Source organism: Lindgomyces ingoldianus (assembly GCF_010093535.1).
Source record: "Lindgomyces ingoldianus strain ATCC 200398 unplaced genomic scaffold BDR25scaffold_28, whole genome shotgun sequence".
Lineage (NCBI taxonomy): Eukaryota > Fungi > Ascomycota > Dothideomycetes > Pleosporales > Lindgomycetaceae > Lindgomyces > Lindgomyces ingoldianus.
In genome coordinates this window covers 904,713-925,311 of record NW_022985189.1, presented here as the reverse complement: position 1 = coordinate 925,311, position 20,599 = coordinate 904,713, and the positions used below count along the sequence as shown (strand labels likewise).

General features: G+C 34.1%; 2 protein-coding genes across 2 annotated transcripts; both read right to left on the bottom strand.

Annotated features, from left to right (window-relative positions):
- Nucleotides 1–4,237: 4,237 nt before the first annotated feature.
- BDR25DRAFT_358477 (uncharacterized protein) lies at nt 4,238–6,416 on the bottom strand (the record flags this gene model as incomplete). The annotated part of the gene is made up of 16 exons (XM_033695956.1): nt 4,238–4,258; nt 4,302–4,403; nt 4,457–4,547; nt 4,590–4,775; nt 4,814–4,888; nt 4,948–5,107; nt 5,206–5,297; nt 5,338–5,388; nt 5,518–5,606; nt 5,663–5,795; nt 5,836–5,929; nt 5,976–6,056; nt 6,105–6,177; nt 6,212–6,251; nt 6,315–6,369; nt 6,401–6,416. The coding sequence occupies 16 exons, from the start codon at nt 6,414–6,416 to the stop codon at nt 4,238–4,240; spliced, it is 1,359 nt and encodes a 452-aa protein (XP_033544602.1).
- Nucleotides 6,417–8,064: 1,648 nt separating this feature from the next.
- On the bottom strand, nt 8,065–9,486 carry BDR25DRAFT_291742 (uncharacterized protein). Its single transcript, XM_033688610.1, has 2 exons — nt 9,232–9,486; nt 8,065–9,175 (listed from the first exon to the last, which is right to left on the bottom strand). Exons 1-2 carry the CDS (start codon nt 9,295–9,297, stop codon nt 8,108–8,110), a joined length of 1,134 nt encoding a protein of 377 aa, XP_033544601.1. The 5' UTR covers nt 9,298–9,486; the 3' UTR covers nt 8,065–8,107.
- Nucleotides 9,487–20,599: the final 11,113 nt, after the last annotated feature.

Sequence of the window (20,599 nt, the reverse complement as noted above, 5' to 3'; positions counted from 1 at the left end):
TAGGTACCGGTACTTATCTTGCAACCCCCTCAGTCGCCGCAGCTCCGGTCTTCCTCAATTCGCCAAAAGTTGATCGGGACGGGAATCCTTTCTCTGCCTTGGCAGCTTGACGTCTTAGTACTAATAGTATTTAGAGGGTAATTAGAGGTTTACTAATGCTTTAGTTTTATATTTAGTGTTTAACTATAAGGCTTACTTATCTTTAATTAACTACTTAATTTTATAAATAAAAGTTAAAAAGAACTTGTTCTTCTTTTTTTTTATGTTAAAATAAAAAGCATTTACTAAAATTAGAGTAATAGTAGCTAAATAGACCTCCTTTAGACCTGTTTTAGACTTTTTAATAGATAGGCAGAAGAACAATTTAAGTGTCTTTAGACTGTAGATAATAGGAGATCTGTATAATTTTAGTAGCCTTAGCAAACCCTTAATGCAGTAGATTATTAGGCTGTATAACTACTAAAATTAGTCCTTTTCCTATAGTGCGTTGCGTTGTTTAATATCTAACTCTACTTCTTTATTACGCGCAGGCTAGGTTAATTGCATAAGCAAGGGCGGCAAAGGTTTATAGGTAGGCAGATATTTGCTAGGCTATATAATCTAATTCCTCTTTGTATCTAGATAGAGTTTAAAACAACGTAACTATTTAATGCTAATAATGCAATTCTAGGAGCTAAGGTCTATAATAATAAAAAGGCAGTTTTAGATGCTTTTTTTATTAATTTGCATATGCAGGCGGATATACTAGTAGACAGGGACTTAGATTTAATCTTAAAAGCCCTTAACTATAACTTTAAATAGTAAGTGTTAAATAGAGATATAAAGGCATTAAGATAATAACTTAGTAGTTAGTAAGTTAATAAATAGAAAACTATAAGCGCTAGTATTAACTAAAAGATTTAAATAGACTTTAATGCTTTTTAAATATAAAACAGTAGAGACTTAGAAGTGTTTTCCTCTAAATAAGTGTAATAGATTAATGTTTAATAGATTATACTTACTTAAGCTTAAGATAAAGAGTTTCCCTAGGTGTTACTATTTTCTATCTAAAAGGCATTTAGATTAAAATTATTTATGTCTATAAATTCTTTTTTAGAATTTTACTACTTTACCTTTATTTTTTGTACTTTAGGGATAGAGTAGTTGCTAGCAAAATGTTTTAGTTTTCTATAATTATAATAGTTGCTAGGAGTTGTCTGTCTTTCTAGGGCAGGTGTCTAGCTAGATTATTTATAGGTAACTAACGTAGACTAGAGTACTAACAAAGGTGCAGGTCAGGGTGCACTAGAATAGTATACTGCCTTAGATGTATTACTAGAAACTTTCTAAGACTAATCTGTACTAGGTCTAATAGTAGACTATTAGGTAAGATTAACAGTTTACTTTAAAATAGCAGGGGTATTTTTTCTTTCTATGTTATAGGCTGTTAGGTGGGCTACTATAGTCTTAAAGAAGCCTTTTTAAGTGTGCTTAAAACCTAAGTTTAGTACTTTTAGGCTAAGTAGTATCTTTTTCTATAGGTAAAAAAACTATTCTGCTTTTAATATAAACTCTTTAATAGCAGCACTAATAAAGTAAGCTTTAAAAGTAGGGAATACTTTTTCTTTGCTTATTTTTAGAGTTTAAAACACCTGTTACGCCTCTATTTTTTTATTGCTAGTAATAAAGTAAGTTTATAAAAGCTTAATTATTTCTTTTACATTTTTAAACTAAAAGTAATTTAATTTAGCTAGGTATCTAGGCTCTAGGTATTCCTTCGCGATACTAGCAGTGTGTCCTTATACTAACGCTATGCGTGCGCGCTTACTCTAATAGTGATTTGCATTAATGTTAAGTCTGTCTATAATAGAGGCTTACTATTATTTAAATGTAGGTTCTTTGCTGTCTGTAAGGTTCTTAATTTTAGGCGTGTGTTTAGTAAGGTAGCTTTAAGAGAGCTTAGGGGTGCCTAAAAAGTCTTTTACTATTAGAGTAGTAAAGGTAATTTAAGGCATTATTATAAGTAATTTAGTAGTTAGTAGGGGTTAATTAGAACTAATAGTTTTTAATCTAGTTAGCTATTTAATTTATGCCTTTAATTAAGCAACTTAGTTCTTAAGGGCTATGCTGCTAGGGTTTAACTCTAAATCTAGTAGGTTTTTAGCTTCTAGTCCTATAAAAGAGGGTTTAGCTATTAAAGTTAGTAGTAGTTTAGTTTTAAGGGTAGGCATCTTGCCTTAGCTGCAGCTAGAATAGGTTGCAGTCTTTATAATAGGATCTAATAGTAGTTAAGAGTTAGGCATTAGTAGTTGTCCTTAATCTTAATAAGTTATTAGTAGTCTTTAAGTTTCTACCTTAGCGCACTCTTTGCAACTTTTTTAAAGGCAATCCTAATTGCAGGGGATAGAAAGTTCTAAACTTAAAGGCTTTAGTTAATAAAAGGTCTCTAGAATTTTATCTATACTAACTAAATAATTTAATGTAATAGTGTGTAAGAATAGTAACTTAAACTAAATTAAACACTTTTTAGAACTTAGATATAGTTAAACAAATAATTAATGTAATATTATTAATAAGGCTGTTACTAGTAAAAGTAAGTTTTCTAATATAATGTAACAGCACAGGCAAGACAATAGGTCTAAATGCGGTATAAATCTACTTAGAGGCATATAGGAGTGCGTGGGGACTTAGAGACCTAGGAATACCAATGACACCTATAGGCCTTGTACGTAGGATATCAGAAAACTACCAAGCTAGCTACAGGGCGAGGTGCGACTAAATACATAAGGGAATAGGGGTAATAGCAGGGGGCCGGGCAGAGTTGAGTCAGGGTCGAGCCAGGGTCGGAGCCGATACGGAGACCCTTCGGATAGGTTCCGGGCGACCCGAGATGGAACGATTCATGAGAATCGTTACACTAATATAGCTAATTCTTTGCGCGCTAAGCGTAATCTAGGCTATGTTTGCATAAACTAGCCTAGTACATTTGTGAAGCGTTATTTAGAGCTTAAAGTAAAGCTTTAAGCGCAAGTATAGTTAAGAGATATCTAGCTAATTATAAACCCTATCTTGCTAAAGTTGTACGTGTTATTATTCTAGATGCTATACTTAGCTTTAATATTCTCTATAAGGCTAAACCTGCCCTAAATTACCCTAGGACTCTTGTAGAGGGCTCTCTTATTGTTGTACTTACGCTTAAATGTTACTTTAAGCTCTAAATAACGCTTTACAAACGTACTAGGCTAGTTTATGTAAACATGGCCTAGATTACGCTTAGCGCGCAAAGAATTAGCTATATTAGCTATAAATGCTATCTAAGGGGAAATTCCTTGCGCATATAGCTTAAGTATAGTCTTAACAATTACCTGCTTCTTTTTATTGCCTAGCCTTTGTAATTTAGCTGTAGAATTAGCTTGTAAAGGTTGTCTAGCGCTGTAGTTATTTATTGTCTTTTACAGGACCTTACACATAGCTATAGCACATTTCTTTAAGAGTTTTATGTCTTATTTAAAAGCTTAGAGTGTAAGCTGTATCTAACGTTCTTTTAGCGCGTCTAAGTAGTGTTGTGGGGAATGCATTAGTGTAGGAAGGGTGGTTTAGTGGGGTCTTGGCAAAAGTAAGCGACTTGGGTGTGTGAGCAACTCGCCCATGAAGTACGTTATCTAGCTTTTATAAATTAACTATAAAGTTAGCTTATAAAAGTTATTTACTATGTTAGTTATTTATTATTTTTTTTAAAAAAACTTTATATACAGCTATAGCATATTACTTAAAAAGTATTACATTTTAACTATTAAAAGCTTAAAGTGTAAGCTATATCTAACATTTTTAATACATCTAAGTAGTTTAGTGTAGTCTTAGTAAAAGTAAGTAACTTAGGTGTGTAAGCAACTTAACTATAGAGTATATTATAGTTAAAAGATTTATAGCTTATTTTAAGTAATAAACAAAGTGTAAATTATTTTAAAATTTAATATATAGTAGTAGTAAATAATTTAGTTGCGACTATAAAGTTTTATAGAGTTTAGAGAGTAAAAACATTGTTAAATTAATAACTAATAAAAAGTTCTTTTATATAAAAAGTAAGTAGTAAAGGAATAGTAGTTGAGAAAGAATTATAAAAGTCTCTTAAATAGCTGGGAAGAGAAAGCCTTTCTTACACTATTATTAGCTAGAGAGATAGGGCTTGCGCTAATAAGGCTACTGGCTCGTGTTCCTATTAACTAGCAGGGGCTTGGCTCTTCTCTCCCCATCCCGTCTAAGCTTGCTGACATAAGGCCTAGTGCTTGTTTAGTTAGCCGATGCGCCTCCAGCGTCGACACCGGCCGGCTTGGACACAGCGATCCCGCGAAAAACACGACAAAACATCGAGAAATCAGATTTTGGAAAACAAGAGCGACGACGGAGCCCAAACAACAATACAGCTACAGCATTTAATACAACAGTCACTAATAGTTTTCCTAGTTAGCCCATCCACAACCGACAAAGTTTGCGACGTCCTACTTCGACGAGCCCTCGGCTGAACAGCATCACCTCTCACACGAATCACTTCACAGACATCCGGCATGCTTCCATGGATGCCACACAATATTGCAGATGATCAGACGGACTCGTCCACTGTCGCCCTACCCAGTGTCCAAGTGGGTCTGAAGAGATCCGCGCTCGAGCTCTCTTGCTCAGTAGACTCGACAGCACGCCAAAGCGGATCATTACTCTCATGGAGCTGAGTCACGACGAAATGCTGCTGCCGCTGCGTTCGGTGGCGGGTCACACCCAAAACAAGGCCACATAGGAACCTAGTGGGAGGCATCACAATATGAAAGATCATCGGAACTTAGAGAACATATTTTCAAGTCTTGAGGGCACGAGGGCAAGAAAGCATGCACGACGGCCAAACATTAGGGGGAGACTGAAGGTATTGCAGCCGCAACATACGAGGCAAAGCGCCTCTACGAACCTTAATACAACAGGGCAGAGATATGAGGCTTCGAGTACGGCACACACACGGGAATAGCAGTTTCGAAGAACACAGAACACGGGTCAAACACATCACTTCTCGAGACGCAATGTATATAGTCGTAGATAGAAGCATCTTCGTCCCTTAAAGCCATCTCAGTCTCTTCAATCTCTGCCATGTTTTATCCTTCGCTTCGTCCTTGTTAACAGGCTTATGCCTTGAATGCATGCGTCTTATATGCTCCTCCAGATTCTCCCTGCGTGTAAAACCATTGCTCGCTCGCTTACAGCTCGCGATGGGACACAGTATGCGCTTATAAGCATCGTTCTCTCCCATTTCATGTCCCTCACGTTCGTCTCGTCTCAGGCCGCCACAATCAGTGAAGCCTCGTAAGTTTTCACATCTCGGTAGAAGGCATTAATACGGGTCGCTTATGCTTGTCCATATGTTTACTATGGACACGATAGCTTATTACTAGACATTTCTCCTTAAAGTCTGTACATGGGGATACTCTAATAGCTTGTAAAAACGTTCAGACCAAATTTACAGGCATAATATGAAGTAGATAGCGTTTTACTCACTTCCATGGGCATCGACGTTTGAAAATTTCCATCTCACAGCCCACGATCCCACAAATCATCTCATTATGTTCGTTCCTCGGCGGCTCTTCCTATCTTTTGAATATTTGGTTCCCCTTTTGAGATTGAGGTGAATCGCCCGGCGAACTACCCTCAGGTACTGGCCTGCCGGGTATTCGTCAGCGGAAGCGGATAAGTATTGGAGAATGGAGGAGTGTGTTTCCCTGCGTTTGGGGGCCGCTTCACCAGGGAGCAATTCCCACGGTTTGCCGAATGTCTGCCTGAATCGAGAGCCATTATGGCACTAAGAACTATTAGTACAGTGGAAGAATAGGGAGTTGAATGTATGTCATCGTCATGTCATATATTTGGCTAGCTCGGACACTCACAGCAACATCCTGGCCTGTTGCATGGCCTTCTCCATTTTAGCTAATCTCATGCTACACCCCCCTCCCACGTACCAACCGGTAGCGCTGCCCCGTGCGCTTTCCATACAAATCGACTCTTTTCCATACCAATTTTGTCGGTGCGGGTGGGTCGCGCTACCGGTCGGTACGTGGGAGGGGGTGTACGCCTCTATATCAGGCAACATCTTCCTTTCCCAACCCTGTGTTGGCTCGCCTGTGGGGGCTCTGTCTCATTTCGACGCTGGAAGCGCGTCGGCTAACTAAACAAGCATCGGGCCATGTCTTATCACTGCTCCCAATCCTAAGCCGGGTTGAACGATAATCTGAACCCTTGTGTAATTCGCACAGCCACATATTTTATAGTAAAACATCCACTAGTGTATGAGGTCAGACGTGTAGGGTCCTTGCGCATTAGCTAAGATTAGGGATTTGCTTCCGCTACAAGTACCTATCGGCGGAGCAGCCCTGCATAAAATCACGCCCCGCAGCACGCATGGGGCTAATAATAACTTTCTAGTATATTAGAGGGAGGCTGTGAGGCTAGGGTAAGGCTATTCTACTAAAAATTAAAGCAAAAAAGCCTTAAGGTTAACGTACACCACAAGCAAGTTGCTTACACACCTGTGAGAGGTATCGAGCAGGAAGCACGAGGCGCAGAGAGGGAATGCAGGATAGGGGGTGTGTAGCAGAGCTACAAGAGAGAGAGAGAGAGAGAGTGTGTGTGTGTAAACCTTAGGGTCAGAGGCAGAGGTACAGCGTGACAACACCTAAGTTACTTACTTTTACTAAGACTACACTAACTACTTTTTTACACTAATGTATTTTTAATAACACTACTTAAATATATTAAAAGAATATTAAACATAGCTTATACTTTAACCTTTTATATAAAATATAATACTTTTTAAGTAATATACTATAGCTACATATAAAGCTTTTTAAAAAAAATAATAAATAACTAATCTACTAAATAACTTTTATAAGGTAATTTAATAGCTAACTTATAAACGCTAAATAATAATAAAAAGCATGTAATTAATAAGAATATAATTAAGCTAACTATGTAAAAATTTTCCTTTTAGCTAGTAGCTATAGCTAATATAGCTAATTTTTTACACACTAAGTATAAGTTAAGCTATGTTGGTATAAACTAGTTTAGTATATTTATTAAGTATTATTTAAAGCTTAAAGTAAAGTTTAAGTATAACTATAACTATAAAAAAGCTTTTTATAAATTTTTTTAAGTAATTTAAAACTAGTTTAGCTTTATAAAGAATATTAAAACTAAGTATAGTATCTAATATAATAACATATATAACTTTAATAAAATAAGCTTTATAATAAGCTAGATATTCACTAACTATACTTATACTTAAAACTTTATAAACATACTAAGCTAGTTTATGCTAATATAGCCTAAATGATACTTAGTGTATAAAGAATTAGCTATATTAGCTATAGCTACTAGCAAAAATAAAAATCTTATATATTTAGCTTAAGTAGATACTTAATAATTACTTACTTTTTATTATTATTTAGCTTTTATAAGTTAGCTATAAGTATCACTCTATAAAAGTTATTTAGTAGATTAGTTATTTGTTATTTTTTTTAAAAAAAAACTTTATATATTACTATAGTATATTACTTAAAAAGTATTATAATTTATTTAAAAGCTTATAGTATAAGCTATATTTAAGCTTTTTTTCACATATTTAAGTAGTGTTATTAGAAATATATTAGTGTAAAAAAAGTAGTTTAGTAAAGTCTTAGTAAAAGTAAGCAACTTAGGTGTGTAAGCAACTTGCCTGTGGTGTACGTTAGCGCAGTAGGGAGGGAAGCCTGTTATGCTACAATATAATGCGCTATATAAATTAGGCGAGGAGGCGATGATGCGAGCATAATTTTGAGATAAGAGGGATCATAGATATTTAGAGTTAGCTACAGCAGAATATTTCGTAAAATTATAGTAATATCTGTTGTGCACGTGAGCTTTCTAGTTGCTGAAGGTCAGTGTGTCTCGCTACGCAGTGAGGGATGTTAGTTTCTTTTAGAAATTGTGATGTTTTGGTATTGGGGAATGTATCACTTTTTTGATGATCAGATTCGGATGCCGGTGCGGTTCGCTAGCCGACGAATGGCTGCAGTCAAATAAAAGATATGATTCGGCGGCTCAGCCCCATTTCTACTTATCCCTGCCTCGATCTCACGATATCTGCTAGTTCGTTGGCCGCTGCTCGTATTCGATGCTCGTGGTGAACCCAATCAATCGTCTCCTTTACCTCCGGGCTCATGACGTCACTACAAGCCTGCAGGATCCGCCCAGACCATCCCGACATCCACCAACATTCATGTTCCGAAGCACGGATGAGGAGAGTGCTGTAGGAAAAGACTAGAACCGCGTCAGGATGACGATCACGGAGACGAACCCAGTAGTCATCTTCGACTGAAGCCATCCAGGCAGCGGACAATCGGTTGTAATCAAATCCTGTCATATATCGATCCAGGAATGTCTGTAACTCCTGCACTGCATTTTTGTCCGATTGGTGGCCTACTTGGTCCCGTAGCAACTGTAATGTCCGGCGCACAGAGGAATCTTGGTCTTCGGGGATAGGTGCTGGTAGGGGAGGGCTCAAGAAGACGTGCATGGGACTTTCCATGATGACTCCTCGATAGAGGCGAAAAACCGTCCGAGAACCACGTATTACATCTACCCTACTGAGAATGTCGCCGAGAGACAGTTGCTCAGTCGCTATTTCCGGAAAGGCGTAAACCCATACACAAAGGAGGATAGAGTACGCAACGATAACTTCTGCTGTCTCGGATGAGGCGCAGGCGATCATTTCCTGGAAGATTGGGAGGCTTAGACCATGATGATGGAGGGCGCGACTCCGATAGAGGTCGCGTTGGGCTGGTTCTTTCCAGGCGCAGTGAATGGCGGTCACCGCGAGGAAGCCATGCACCAGGATAATGTTGGAGGCGGCGAGAGCAGGTATGTCATGTTGCCAGACGTGGATTTGTCGCGCTCCTATAAAGAGATGCTTGCAAGTGTTAGTAACGTAGTGATGCATTAAGGTCATGTCGAACAGATCAAAAGACGACTGTAGTGCGGAGGAATCCCGAGCAACCGATGATGAAGGCGTTCCAGAGGCGTTTGAAGTTGAGAGCGGCGATTCCGGATTCGATTCCATGCGTGGATAATGGCACTTGGAGCGAGTCCTCACGCATCTTCCGCAGATCGGTTCGTCTTCGTCGCACTTTGACGAGCGAGTTAATTTGTACGGCGGGAACGAGCGTTACGTTCGAAACGTACCTTAACCCTTCGCCTCCTGCATTCGGTACACCCAAAACGAGACTTTCGGTGGAATCGGCGTGGCATCTCGATCTTCTATAGATCCCAGGAAAAACAAAGTTGGATCAAGAGGAGGAGCGGCGATGTCATTAACACTAGACAATAGATATCGGTGTGCTCGAATGAAAAGATTAAGGAAATATCGGCTGGAGATTGACTCAAGCAACGCCCATCAACGGTCTGTGGCTCTGACCTGCGGTCGGGGGTGAAATCCAGGATGCAGTTCATCCGACCATGGTTTTAGTGTCAGCAAACATGACCCCCGTAGAAAGTAAGCACTAGTCTTATACTAGCATACATCACAGGCGAGTTGCTTACACACCTAAGTTGCTTACTTTTACTAAGACTTTACTAAACTACTTTTTTTACACTAATAGATTTCTAACAACACTACTTAGACATGCAAAAGAACATTAGATATAGCTTACACTTTAGGCTTTTAAACAAAATATAACGTACCTAACAGGTTAGCCGGCCACACAGGTTGGCCAGCCACTTTTGCTAAGCCCCTACTAAACTCTACCTATCTACATAATGCCTTAACAACAACACTAGATTAAATCTTCTAAAAAACATTAAATACAGCTTACTTTTTAGGCTTTTAAATAAAACTTAAAACTCTTTTTATAACATGCTGTAGCTATTTATAATGTTTTTTACACAACACTAAGTAATTAACGCACTAGATAGCCTTTATAAGCAGAATGCTAGCCTAAATTAAGAAATCTAACTAAGCTTAAAAAAAAAGTAGTTATTAAGTATATACTTAAGCTTATTACACATAAATTTTTTTTAGGCTTATAGCTATAGCTAATATAGCTAATTTCTTACTTGCAGAGTGTAATCTAGGCTAGGTTAGCTTAAACTAGCCTAGTATATAAGTTAAGCACTGCTCTAAGTTTATAATAAAGTTTAATTATAAGTATAATTATAAAAAAGCACTTTATAAAAATCTAAAAGTTATCTAGGGCTAGTTTTACCTAGTAGCTAACATAAAAGCTAAGTATAGTATCTAGAATAAAAATAGGTATAACTTTAATAAGTTAAGCTTTATAATAAGCTAGATATTAACTAAAGTAGTTATTATAGCTTTAAAGAGATAAAAACAGCTAAAGGTAATATAGTAAAGTAATAAAAAGTAAATAATAGTTATCTAAAGTATTAATATAATAAAGTAGGCTATAAAATTATAAAGCTTTAAGTAGTAAATAAAGCTGCTATATAACATAGATTACATAAAAAAAAGTAAATTTAAGTAAAAAAGACTTTAATAGTTAAAAATAGAGCTTATCTAACTACTTTAAAAAAGTTTAAAGTATATAGTAATAAAAAGAAGCTAAAAACATAAGTGCGCGCTAAAGAAAGTAAGCTAAGTTAAAAGTAATATAAGTAGTGTAATTAAACTAAGTATAACTTACATATATATAAGTAAGTAGTAAAAGTAGACTTTAAATAATATCTTATGTTATATTACTTTATATAGGGCTAAAGTAGGCTGTTTTGCGAGAGAATAGGGTGGTTTTAGTAGAGGCTTAGCAAAAGTGGCCGGCTAACCTGTGTGGCCGGCTAACCTGTGTGGCCGGCTAACCTGTTAGGTACGTTAACACTTTTAAAATTATATACTATAGCTATATAACGTACTTCACAGGCGAGTTGCTTACACACCTAAGTTGCTTACTTTTACTAAGACCCTACTAAACTACTCTTCCTATACTAATGTATTCCTAATAACACTACTTAGACATGCTAAAAGAACATTAGATATAGCTTATACTTTAAGCTTTTAAATAAAATATAAAACTTTTAAAAAAACATGCTATAGCTATGTATAAAGTCTTTTAAAAAATAAATAGCTATAGCACTAGATAACTTTTTGTCAGATTTGCGCACCTACTGTCAAGACAGGAGGAACGCTTGACAAAAGCTGCTACATAGTACAAGCAATAAGCTTAAACAGTAAATTGCAGCAAATTACAGCATTTTGTAAGCTAGTTGCGCATAGGGCAAGTGCGTAAGGGACTTAGATTAGCAAAACAAAAAGCTAAGCAACACAAGTAGAGCAGAAAAAGGATTAATAAATTAAAATAATTAATATAATTAATTAATTATCCTATATATTATATCTAAACCTATTATTTATCTTAGGAAGCCTAAAAATAGTGCTTTAATCTAACAATTAAGAGTCTTAGTGCCTCTATTAATACAAAATAGCCACCTAGCCTCCTCAAGACGCGACAGTCGTCCTTTGAGACCACACCGACTACAGAGCCTGGATGATGCAGCTGCAATCAAGATGTGTAGCGCACAGCATCTGGCCGCAAGTGGACCCTAAGTTAACTATCTAAATAATCTCTAAACTAAGAGCTCTAGAGATGCTGCTAATAGCTAAGTTTTTACTAGCCTCTAATGTTAAAACGCCTACGCACCTAAACAAGCTATTAATAAGCAGTGTTAAAGCCTTTAAAGAAGCTATTAAATACTATAAAATTAAAGCTAACAAGTATAAGAGTAATAGACATAATTATAAAAGAGAGTAATTAAGCTTTTAATAGATTATTGTCTTTATCTAGTTAATAGTTAGCCTGCATCTGCAGTGTACATGCTGTTCCCTAGATTAACTACTTAGACAGTAGATTACAAACCTTAAAGCTATAGTAAGCGTTAACAACTAATTTAAACAAGAACGCGCACGCAACTAATATAATGCATCCCTAAAGCTGCTAAGAAACGCAAGCATATAGGACCTATAGCTAGCAGAGTATAACTACACTGCTACAGAAGCGGAGACACAAAAAGTTCTAAAAACAACGCAGTTTAATGCTATAGCAAAGGACTTTCTAACTACTATAAATAAAGTTGCCCCTTATTAGTTTATAACCTTTTAGAAAAGCAGATAGTTTGCACTAAACATAAATTAAAAAAAAATAATAAAGCGCTTCTAAGAATATATAATGTTAAATTATTTAATATATACAAGAAAGCATAAAGCTACCTTTATAACAAATAACTTATTATACTTTACTAAAAGTAGAAAGACTACCTAGGGCATAAATAAGGACACCTATAGTGCAAAAGTTGCAATGTTAAGAAAATAGAGTAGACTTTAACATTAATGTTATTAAAAAAATAATAGGAAGTTATTTTTAAGCTAAAAACTTACTAAAACAGAAGACACTAAATGTCCTACATGCAGACACATCTATGCACTAAAGGACTGCTTCTATGTCTATCTAGACAGAGCACTAGACTAGTAGATGCTAAATAAAAGAGTTAAAGAGCTTATAGCATTAAAGCGTAAGCATAACTTAGAATTTTAAGGCCTACTAAAAGAGCAGCGTAGACATAATTTAAGAATACTAATCCTAAAAAGTTTACATACACCTATGCTAGAGATATAAGAAGACTAACTTAAAAGCTAGAAAGTATTAAGAGTTAAGGCAGCTACATTACTAGCTATAGTTAATTTAAACTAGAACAGATATCTACTAAAAAAATTATTTATCCTTAACTTAGGCTTAACATGCTACATTATAAACAATTTTAATTAGATTTATAACTATTATTTACTAACACTAAAAGACTTTATCTAGTCTAGAAACTTTTATATATAGATTTAAAGCTATAAATTAATTACACTAAGCTTAAAAAGCAAGCATAGAACACATAGTTAAGCATACAGTCTTATACTTTATAACGCTGCACTGTGCCTAGACCTGCTGTGCAACCTAGTCTTATTTTGCCTACTGCAACAGAAAGGAATCTAGTAGGACACACAAGCAGAGCTAACTGCTTTAAAGGCCCTAGATAAGATAATAATTAGAAATCTTATAAAGATTTATAGCTAATAAGTGTTAGAGTACTATCTACTACAAAAGAGCTTATATTATACACACACAATTAACATAAAAACTAAATATAGTCTATAAAAAGCATTAGTAGAGCTATAGCATAAGCGTCTAGGACACCCTAGACTAGCTACACTTTAACACCTTATACAGTAAGCTAAGAGGGTGTAAATTAAAGAAATTATAATAGTCTAATATAACTTATGTAGCAGAGCTAAGATACAACAATAAATTAGCTACACACTATAAATTAGTAACAGTAGACCTAGTAAAAGACTGTTAATTAATTTCTATGCATATAAAGCATAGAGCATTATAAAAAAGCAAAGTTAAATGCTAATTACTAATAAGTATTCTAGCCTCTAGTAGGACCTCTACTTTAAGAATAATAGGCCTACTAAATTAATTATTAAAGCTTTTATAATCTTTATCCTCTTTTTAAAGAACTATTATAATATTACTATAAAAGTTATTAAAGCTAACAATAAGATTACAACAGTAAAACTAGAAGTAGAACGCTAGCTAGCATTACATAAAATAACTGTTAAGCCTTTAGCACTAGATACACAAGCCTAGAACAGAGGAGCTAAACGCTTAGAGGGTGTAAATAAGAAGAAGTTATAGGCTATGCAACTAGATGCTAACCTACTATAGAACGTATAGCCATACATTACTAGAGCTGGCGTATACCTATACAATTAGACGCTAAACTATGCTAACAACTAGAAGACACTATATAAGATCTTCTTTACACAAGTAGCTTTAAATAATAGAGTTGTTACATTAATTTAAAAGCTAAGCTTTACACATCTAAAAGCCTATAGCTGCAAAGCATTTATAATAACTAATAACACACATTAGAAAAAATCTAAGCTATAGAGGCTAGACCTAAAGGCGTAGATTAAATATCTAGTTAGGTACTAATTATTAAACATCTACTATGTATAAATACTACTGCTAGTAAAAGTAATCTATACATGTAATGTTATTTTTAACAAACACTTAATCTTTAGTAGTAAGCCTAAAGACCTAATAAATAACCTTATGCACAACATAGTAAAGGAAATTACTATATACATTAAAATAATTAAGCTTCTAACACCTAGTTATTAGCTAAAGACAGAGTTATTCTATAAAGACAACACTGCAAATAATACATTAAATTTTAACAAAGTAGACCTACTAGGCTACTATTAAGGAAGAAAGATTAAAGATAACTATCTATCTCTTCTAAACACTCTGCTACCTGCAGCATTACTTATGCAGTTAATAGCTAGAGCAGCACTAAAGCTAAGCTAAATAGAGTTGCTAAAGACTGTACTATAGGCTGCAGCCTTTATAGCTAGCATAAGATTGTTAGATTGAAGCACTGTTTCTGGGCTTCCTGAGATGAATGATGGGTTTGGATGTGATGTATGGATGATTGATTAATTGTATTGATTGTGTTTATTTATCGATCCTTTTTCTGCTCTACTCGTGTTGCTCGGCTTTTTGTTCTGCCGATCCGAGTCCCTCGCGCACTAGCCCTATGCGCGACCAGCTTGCAACATGCTGCAATTTGCTGCAAAATGCTGTAACATGCTGCAATTTGCTGCAATTTGCTGCAAAATGCTGTAACATGCTGCAATTTGCTGCAATTTGCTGCAACATGCTGCAAAATGCTGCAAAATGCTGCAATTTGCAGCAACATACTGTTCGAGCTTATTGCTCGTACTATGTAGCAGCTTTCGTCAAACGTTCCTCCTGTCTTGACAGTAGGTGCGCATATCTGACAAAGATCTAGAAGTGTAAAAAAGCATAGTAGCAAGACACTAAATAAAGCAGCATTAATAAAGATGCTATTTAAAAAGAAGACACCTTATAGAAGCTAGCTACTACTTTTACTATTAACTTAAAAGCAACTAGAGGAGCACTCTCTACATAAGATGTTTAAGGCAGCAGAAAAAACGCACCTAGATAGTTATTAGACAATAAAATTCTAGACAGAGGTCTAGATAAAGCTAATTAAGGCAGCTAGACAGCAGATTCTAGATTATATGTAGGTGTACACCTACAAGCTTAACAAGCACTACAGATTACAAAGATGCAAGGCGTAACTAGTAGTCTATAGCAATTAACAGAGAAACATTACTACACAAGATACCTACACTACTACCCTAGCAGGACGCTTATTTTAGATGCTAATAGCAATATCTACACGCTTTAACCTAAAGCTTAAACAATACAACATAACTAACGTGTTTATACATGCAGCAATTAACTGCAATATCTACATGCAGATGCTAAGAGGCTATTAGAAACTAGGTATAATACTAAAGCTTTAAAAAGCACTATACAGCCTACAAATTTCTTCTCTACTCTAGTAACACTATTTTATAATAACTCTTAAAGGCCTTAAGTTTTTAGCTGTCCTACATAAACTTTACTGCATAACTAAAGCTAGAATATTTATCTTCTTCTACGTAGACAACCTTATTATTGTGTACAAAAAAAGCTCTAAAGCAGATGCACAGCGTGTAGTAGACTAGTTACAAGAGAAGTATACCTTAATAGAAGGCAAGGACCTACAATAGTTCCTAGAAGTTAAGATTATTAAAGATTAACAGCAATAAATAATTTAGCTGTTATAGGCCTTATATATTAATAAGATAGCTAGGCTAGCTAATAAAAAGGACCTGCAGCATGCTACACCTATAAGTAGGATTAAACTTATGCTGCAATCTAGTTTTGCAACCCTATTAAAGGTAAATTAATATTAGCAGAAAATTAGATCTCTACTCTTTACAGTAGTTACTACAAGACTAGACATTGCCTTTACTACATCACGCCTTGCACAGTTTCTCACAAATCCCGCATCTAACCATTAGGATGCAGCTGATCAAGTCATCCTGTACCTACATGCGACACAGACGTACGCACTCTAATTAGGAGGAGAAGACTACCTTATAGTAGCAAGTAATATGTTATTTATAGATAATACACTAAATAAAAAAAGCTTTTAGGGCTACATTATTTAACTATTTAGCAGATAGATTGCATAGCAAGTAAATAAATAAAATATAGTTATAATGTTAATAACAGAAGCAGAATTACTTGCACTGTTCTAAGTTACTAAAGAAGCTATGTTTACAAGAATGCTTCTTAATAAACTGTAAGTTAAGCTGCCTAATTTAACTATTATAATCTAGTGTAATAATAAGCAGATAATTTAACTAGTAAATAAAGAGATATCTTAACTTTAAACTAAGCTCTAACATGTTAACATCTATAACTACTAGCTCTAACAAAAAGTCTCTTAACAAACAATTAAGGTTGTCTATGTCCTCTCTAGTAAGATGCTTACAGATAGACTTACTAAAGCGCTTTTAGTTAGTAAATAGCTAAGCTTTCTTTAGCAAATTTAGCTAGTTAACATTAGGGAGAGGATAGTTAGTTAGAAAGCAGATATAGAAAAGATTAAAGCAAGAATAGAAGCCCTAGAAGCATACTAAGATTGCGCAATTAGAAACTAGCTTAAAGCATGTCTAAGCTAAGAGGGTGTGTTAGATTTACGCACCTACTGTTAAGACAGGAGGAACGCTTAACAAAAGCTGCTACATAGTATAAGTAATAAGCTTAAACAGTAAATTGCAGCAAATTGCAGCATTTTGCAAGCTAGTTGCGCATAAGGCAAGTGCGTAAGGGACTTAGATTAGCAAAACAAAAAGCTAAGCAACACAAGTAGAGCAGAAAAAGGATTAATAAATTAAGACAATTAATATAATTAATTAATTATCCTATACATCATATCTAAACCCATCATTCATCTCAGGAAGCCTAGAAACAGTGCTTTAATCTAACACTTTTATAAGCTAATTCTATAGCTAACTTATAAAGGCTAAGTAATAATAAAAAGTAGGTAATTATTAAGACTATACTTAAGCTATATGCACAAGGATTTTCCTCTTAAATAGCATTTATAGCTAATGTAGCTAATTCTTTACACGCTAAGCATAATCTAGGCTATGTTAGCATAAACTAGCCTAGTATGTTTAAAAAGTGTTATCTAAAGCTTAAAGTAACATTTAAGTATAGTATAACTATAAAAAAGCTTTTTATAAGAGTTCTAAAGTAATTTAAAGCAGGTTTAGCTTTATAAAGAATATTAAAGCTAAGTATAGCATTTAAAATAATAACATATATAACTTTAGTAAAATAGCCTTTATTATAAGCTAAATATTTATTAACTATACTTATGCTTAAAACTTTACTTTAAGCTTTAAATAACACTTTATAAACATACTAGGCTAGTTTATGCTAATATAGCCTAGACTATGCTTAGCGCGCAAAGAATTAGCTATATTAGCTATAAATACTATCTAAAGGGAAAATTTTTATGTATATAGCTTAAGTATAGTCTTAATAATTACCTACTTCTTATTATTACCTAGTCTTTATAAGTTAGCTGTATAATTAGCTTATAAAAGTTATCTAGCGCTATAGTTATTTATTATCTTTTAAAAGACTTTATATATAGCTACAGCATGTTTTTTTAAAAGTTTTATGTTTTATTTAAAAGCTTAAAGCATAAGCTATATCTAATATTCTTTTAGCGCGTCTAAGTAGTGTTATTAGAAATGCATTAGTATAAAAAGAGTAGTTTAGTAGAGTCTTAGCAAAAGTAAGCAACTTAGGTGTGTAAGTAACTTGCCTGTAAAGTACATTATAATGTTTTTTAAAAAATAATAAATAACTAACACACTAAATAACTTTTACAAGCTAATTTTATAGCTAACTTATAAAAGCTAAGTAATAATAAAGAGTTGTTACAATCTCTACTACTAGGCTTTCTTCTTTAGTAGTGCTCAGGCTTAAGGGATGTAGATGGGCGGTGTTTAAGAGCTTAGGGCGCTGCAGGTTTACAGTCTGTGCGAAATAAGCTTAGGTTTAAAGTAGGTAAGGCTAATTATAGTTTACTCCTTAACAGCAGTATAAATTCCTAGGGTTAAACAGTCTATAGGATAAGATTAGAGGTATATATAGTGTAGAATATATAATAGTATTATGCTATTTAAAAAGCAGTAATGCTACTTAGTTTATCTAGTAATAAACTAAACATTAATTACACCTTCTTTACATAGTCCTTTATCCTAACTATATACCTTTAGCCTTAGAGGTGGTTGTAGGTGGTTGTAGGTAATTGTAGGTGACTGCTTGCGCTCACTCGCGCGTACCTGTACGCACCTACGCTTAAATACTAGCTCTCTATTAGAGGCAGCATTCCTCTATAGCCTAACCTACCTAAGCAGCCTGTTCTTTATCTAGTAGGTTATGTAACTTAATCTTTTAAGAGGTAATCTAAGAGCTCTATCCCTACTTATTTAAATAGTAGGGTGCTTTACGCGGGTAGCTTACAGCCTAATTATAAGTTGTAACATGTAGGTCTCTCTCTCTAACAGCGTCTCTACTGTTCTGCTTACACTATTATAAGCGTTGAAGCCTTTTTATACTAGATAAGTGTTTTTCTAGAAATACTTTTTTAATGTTTATTTTTTTAAATCTTAATAATAGCTTAATAGTCTACCTATGTTTATTATTCTTATACTACTGCTTGCCTTAGTCTGCTTTACTATATAAAAATGTGCTTTTATAGTCTTTACTATTTTTTTAGTTTTTTGTATGTTCTAACCTGATTATTAAAGAAGTTATTTTAACATTTTTATTTCTAACACTGTTTAAATGTGTCTAGAGAAGATGTAAAAGCAGTGCCTTTAAAAGATAAAAGAAACTTACATTTAGTAAAAAGTAATTCTTAAATAGTAAAAGCATAAGGCTGCAGAAGCTTTTAAGTAGCTCTAGATAATACAGGCGTAAGAATCTTAGTTACAAAAGCAGCTAGACCTTTTAGAGGATTAAAGAGTAAAATATCTAGAAGAAGACTTATTATCTCTAGATAAGATTAAAGCGTTAGAGGCAAAAGCCCTTAGTTACCTTCTTCTTAACTAGCTTTACAAGGTCTTTAGTTTCCTACATTACAGCCATCTAATAGTACTAGTGTGCCTTTGTTAGTTACTTGTAATTTACCTATTGTTTTATTTTTTTCTAACTTTCTTTTACTTTCTTAGCTAACTTTTAATGTAGTTCTTGTAGTTAGTCTGTTTATAAGACTAATTTAAGAGGTCTGTTAGTTGTGCATTGTAGAGTAAGAAGTGTAGGTGATAGCTAAAGTTAGCCTAGTATAGCGTTTCCTTTATAGTAGCTAATTCTACAGTGTTAATAGCTAGCTAGGCTATAAGAAGCTATTCTGCCTAGTTTGCTTAGTTAAAGAATATATACTTTCTTAAGTATTTCTTAATCTCTGCATTTACCTATTTAGTCTAGTTGTCTGTCTAAGGGTAGTATCTAGTAAACAGCCTATGTTCTATGCCTATCTGTCTTATTATAGCTTTCTAGAAGTTGCTTATAAACAATTTGTCTCTATTAAAGATTATAATAGACAGGTATTTATAAACTAATACTACATTTTATTCTAATTTATATATAAATTCTTTAGCTATTATTATCTTCTTAGAGGGCTATCTGTGCAAGAACTTTATTATTTTGTTAAGTGTTACTGCTATTATACTATAGAGCCTTTCTATGCCTAGTTCTTATAAAGAGGGAAGTCTTATAATAAAATCTATTATTACTATTGTCTATAGTTATTTAGACGCTGTTATTACTTAAAGTAGCTGTAAGTTTTATAACGTCTAGAGTTATTTTTATTACAAATGTTACATTCCTGTGGGATTTCTATGCACAGCTGCCTTAGCTTTAGTATTATCTAAAAAATAGTAGCCTTAACTTTTCCTAAGTCTCTATCCTAGAGTGTCTAAACATAGGTGCCTTATAATACTTTTAAATTAAGTTCTTCTACTCTTAGTTAGCTAGAGTAAAAGTTATAATTAATTTTTTAGAGTTTAGTTTATTATATACTAAGCTGTTTCTAGTTTTTTTAAATAAGATAAACTTAGAGTCTTTTTTATTCTTTTTAAAGTAATCTAGCTTCTACCTTAGAGCATCTACTTATTAGTTACTTACTTTAGTAATATATTTAATTATAAAGTTAAACTAGGCTAGTTTTATAGCTTATTACATGTGCATACGTAACGTACTTTACAGGCGAGTTGCTTACACACCTAATTTGCTTACTTTTACTAAGACCCTCCTAAACTACCCTTCCTACACTAATGCATTCCCTATAACACTACTTAGACGCGCTAAAAGAATGTTAGATACAGCTTACACTTTAAGGTTTTAAATAAGATATAAAACTCTTAAAGAAACATGCCGCAGCTATGTGCAAGGTTCTATAAAAGATAATAAATAACTATAGCGCTAGACAACGTTTATAAGCTAATTCTACAGCTAAATTATAAAGGCTAGGCAATAAAAAGAAGTAGGTAATTATTAAGACTATACTTAAGCTATATACATAAGAAATTTCCCTTTAGATAGCTAATATA

Excerpts from the sequence above, each read along its gene's own strand:
- BDR25DRAFT_291742 (XM_033688610.1), bottom strand. The coding sequence starts at position 9,297 with ATGCCACGCCGATTCCACCGAAAGTCTCGTTTTGGGTGTACCGAATGC. Across the intron at positions 9,176-9,231 it reads GCAGGAGGCGAAGGGTTAAG|TGCGACGAAGACGAACCGAT; the intron begins GTACGTTTCGAA and ends CGCTCGTCAAAG.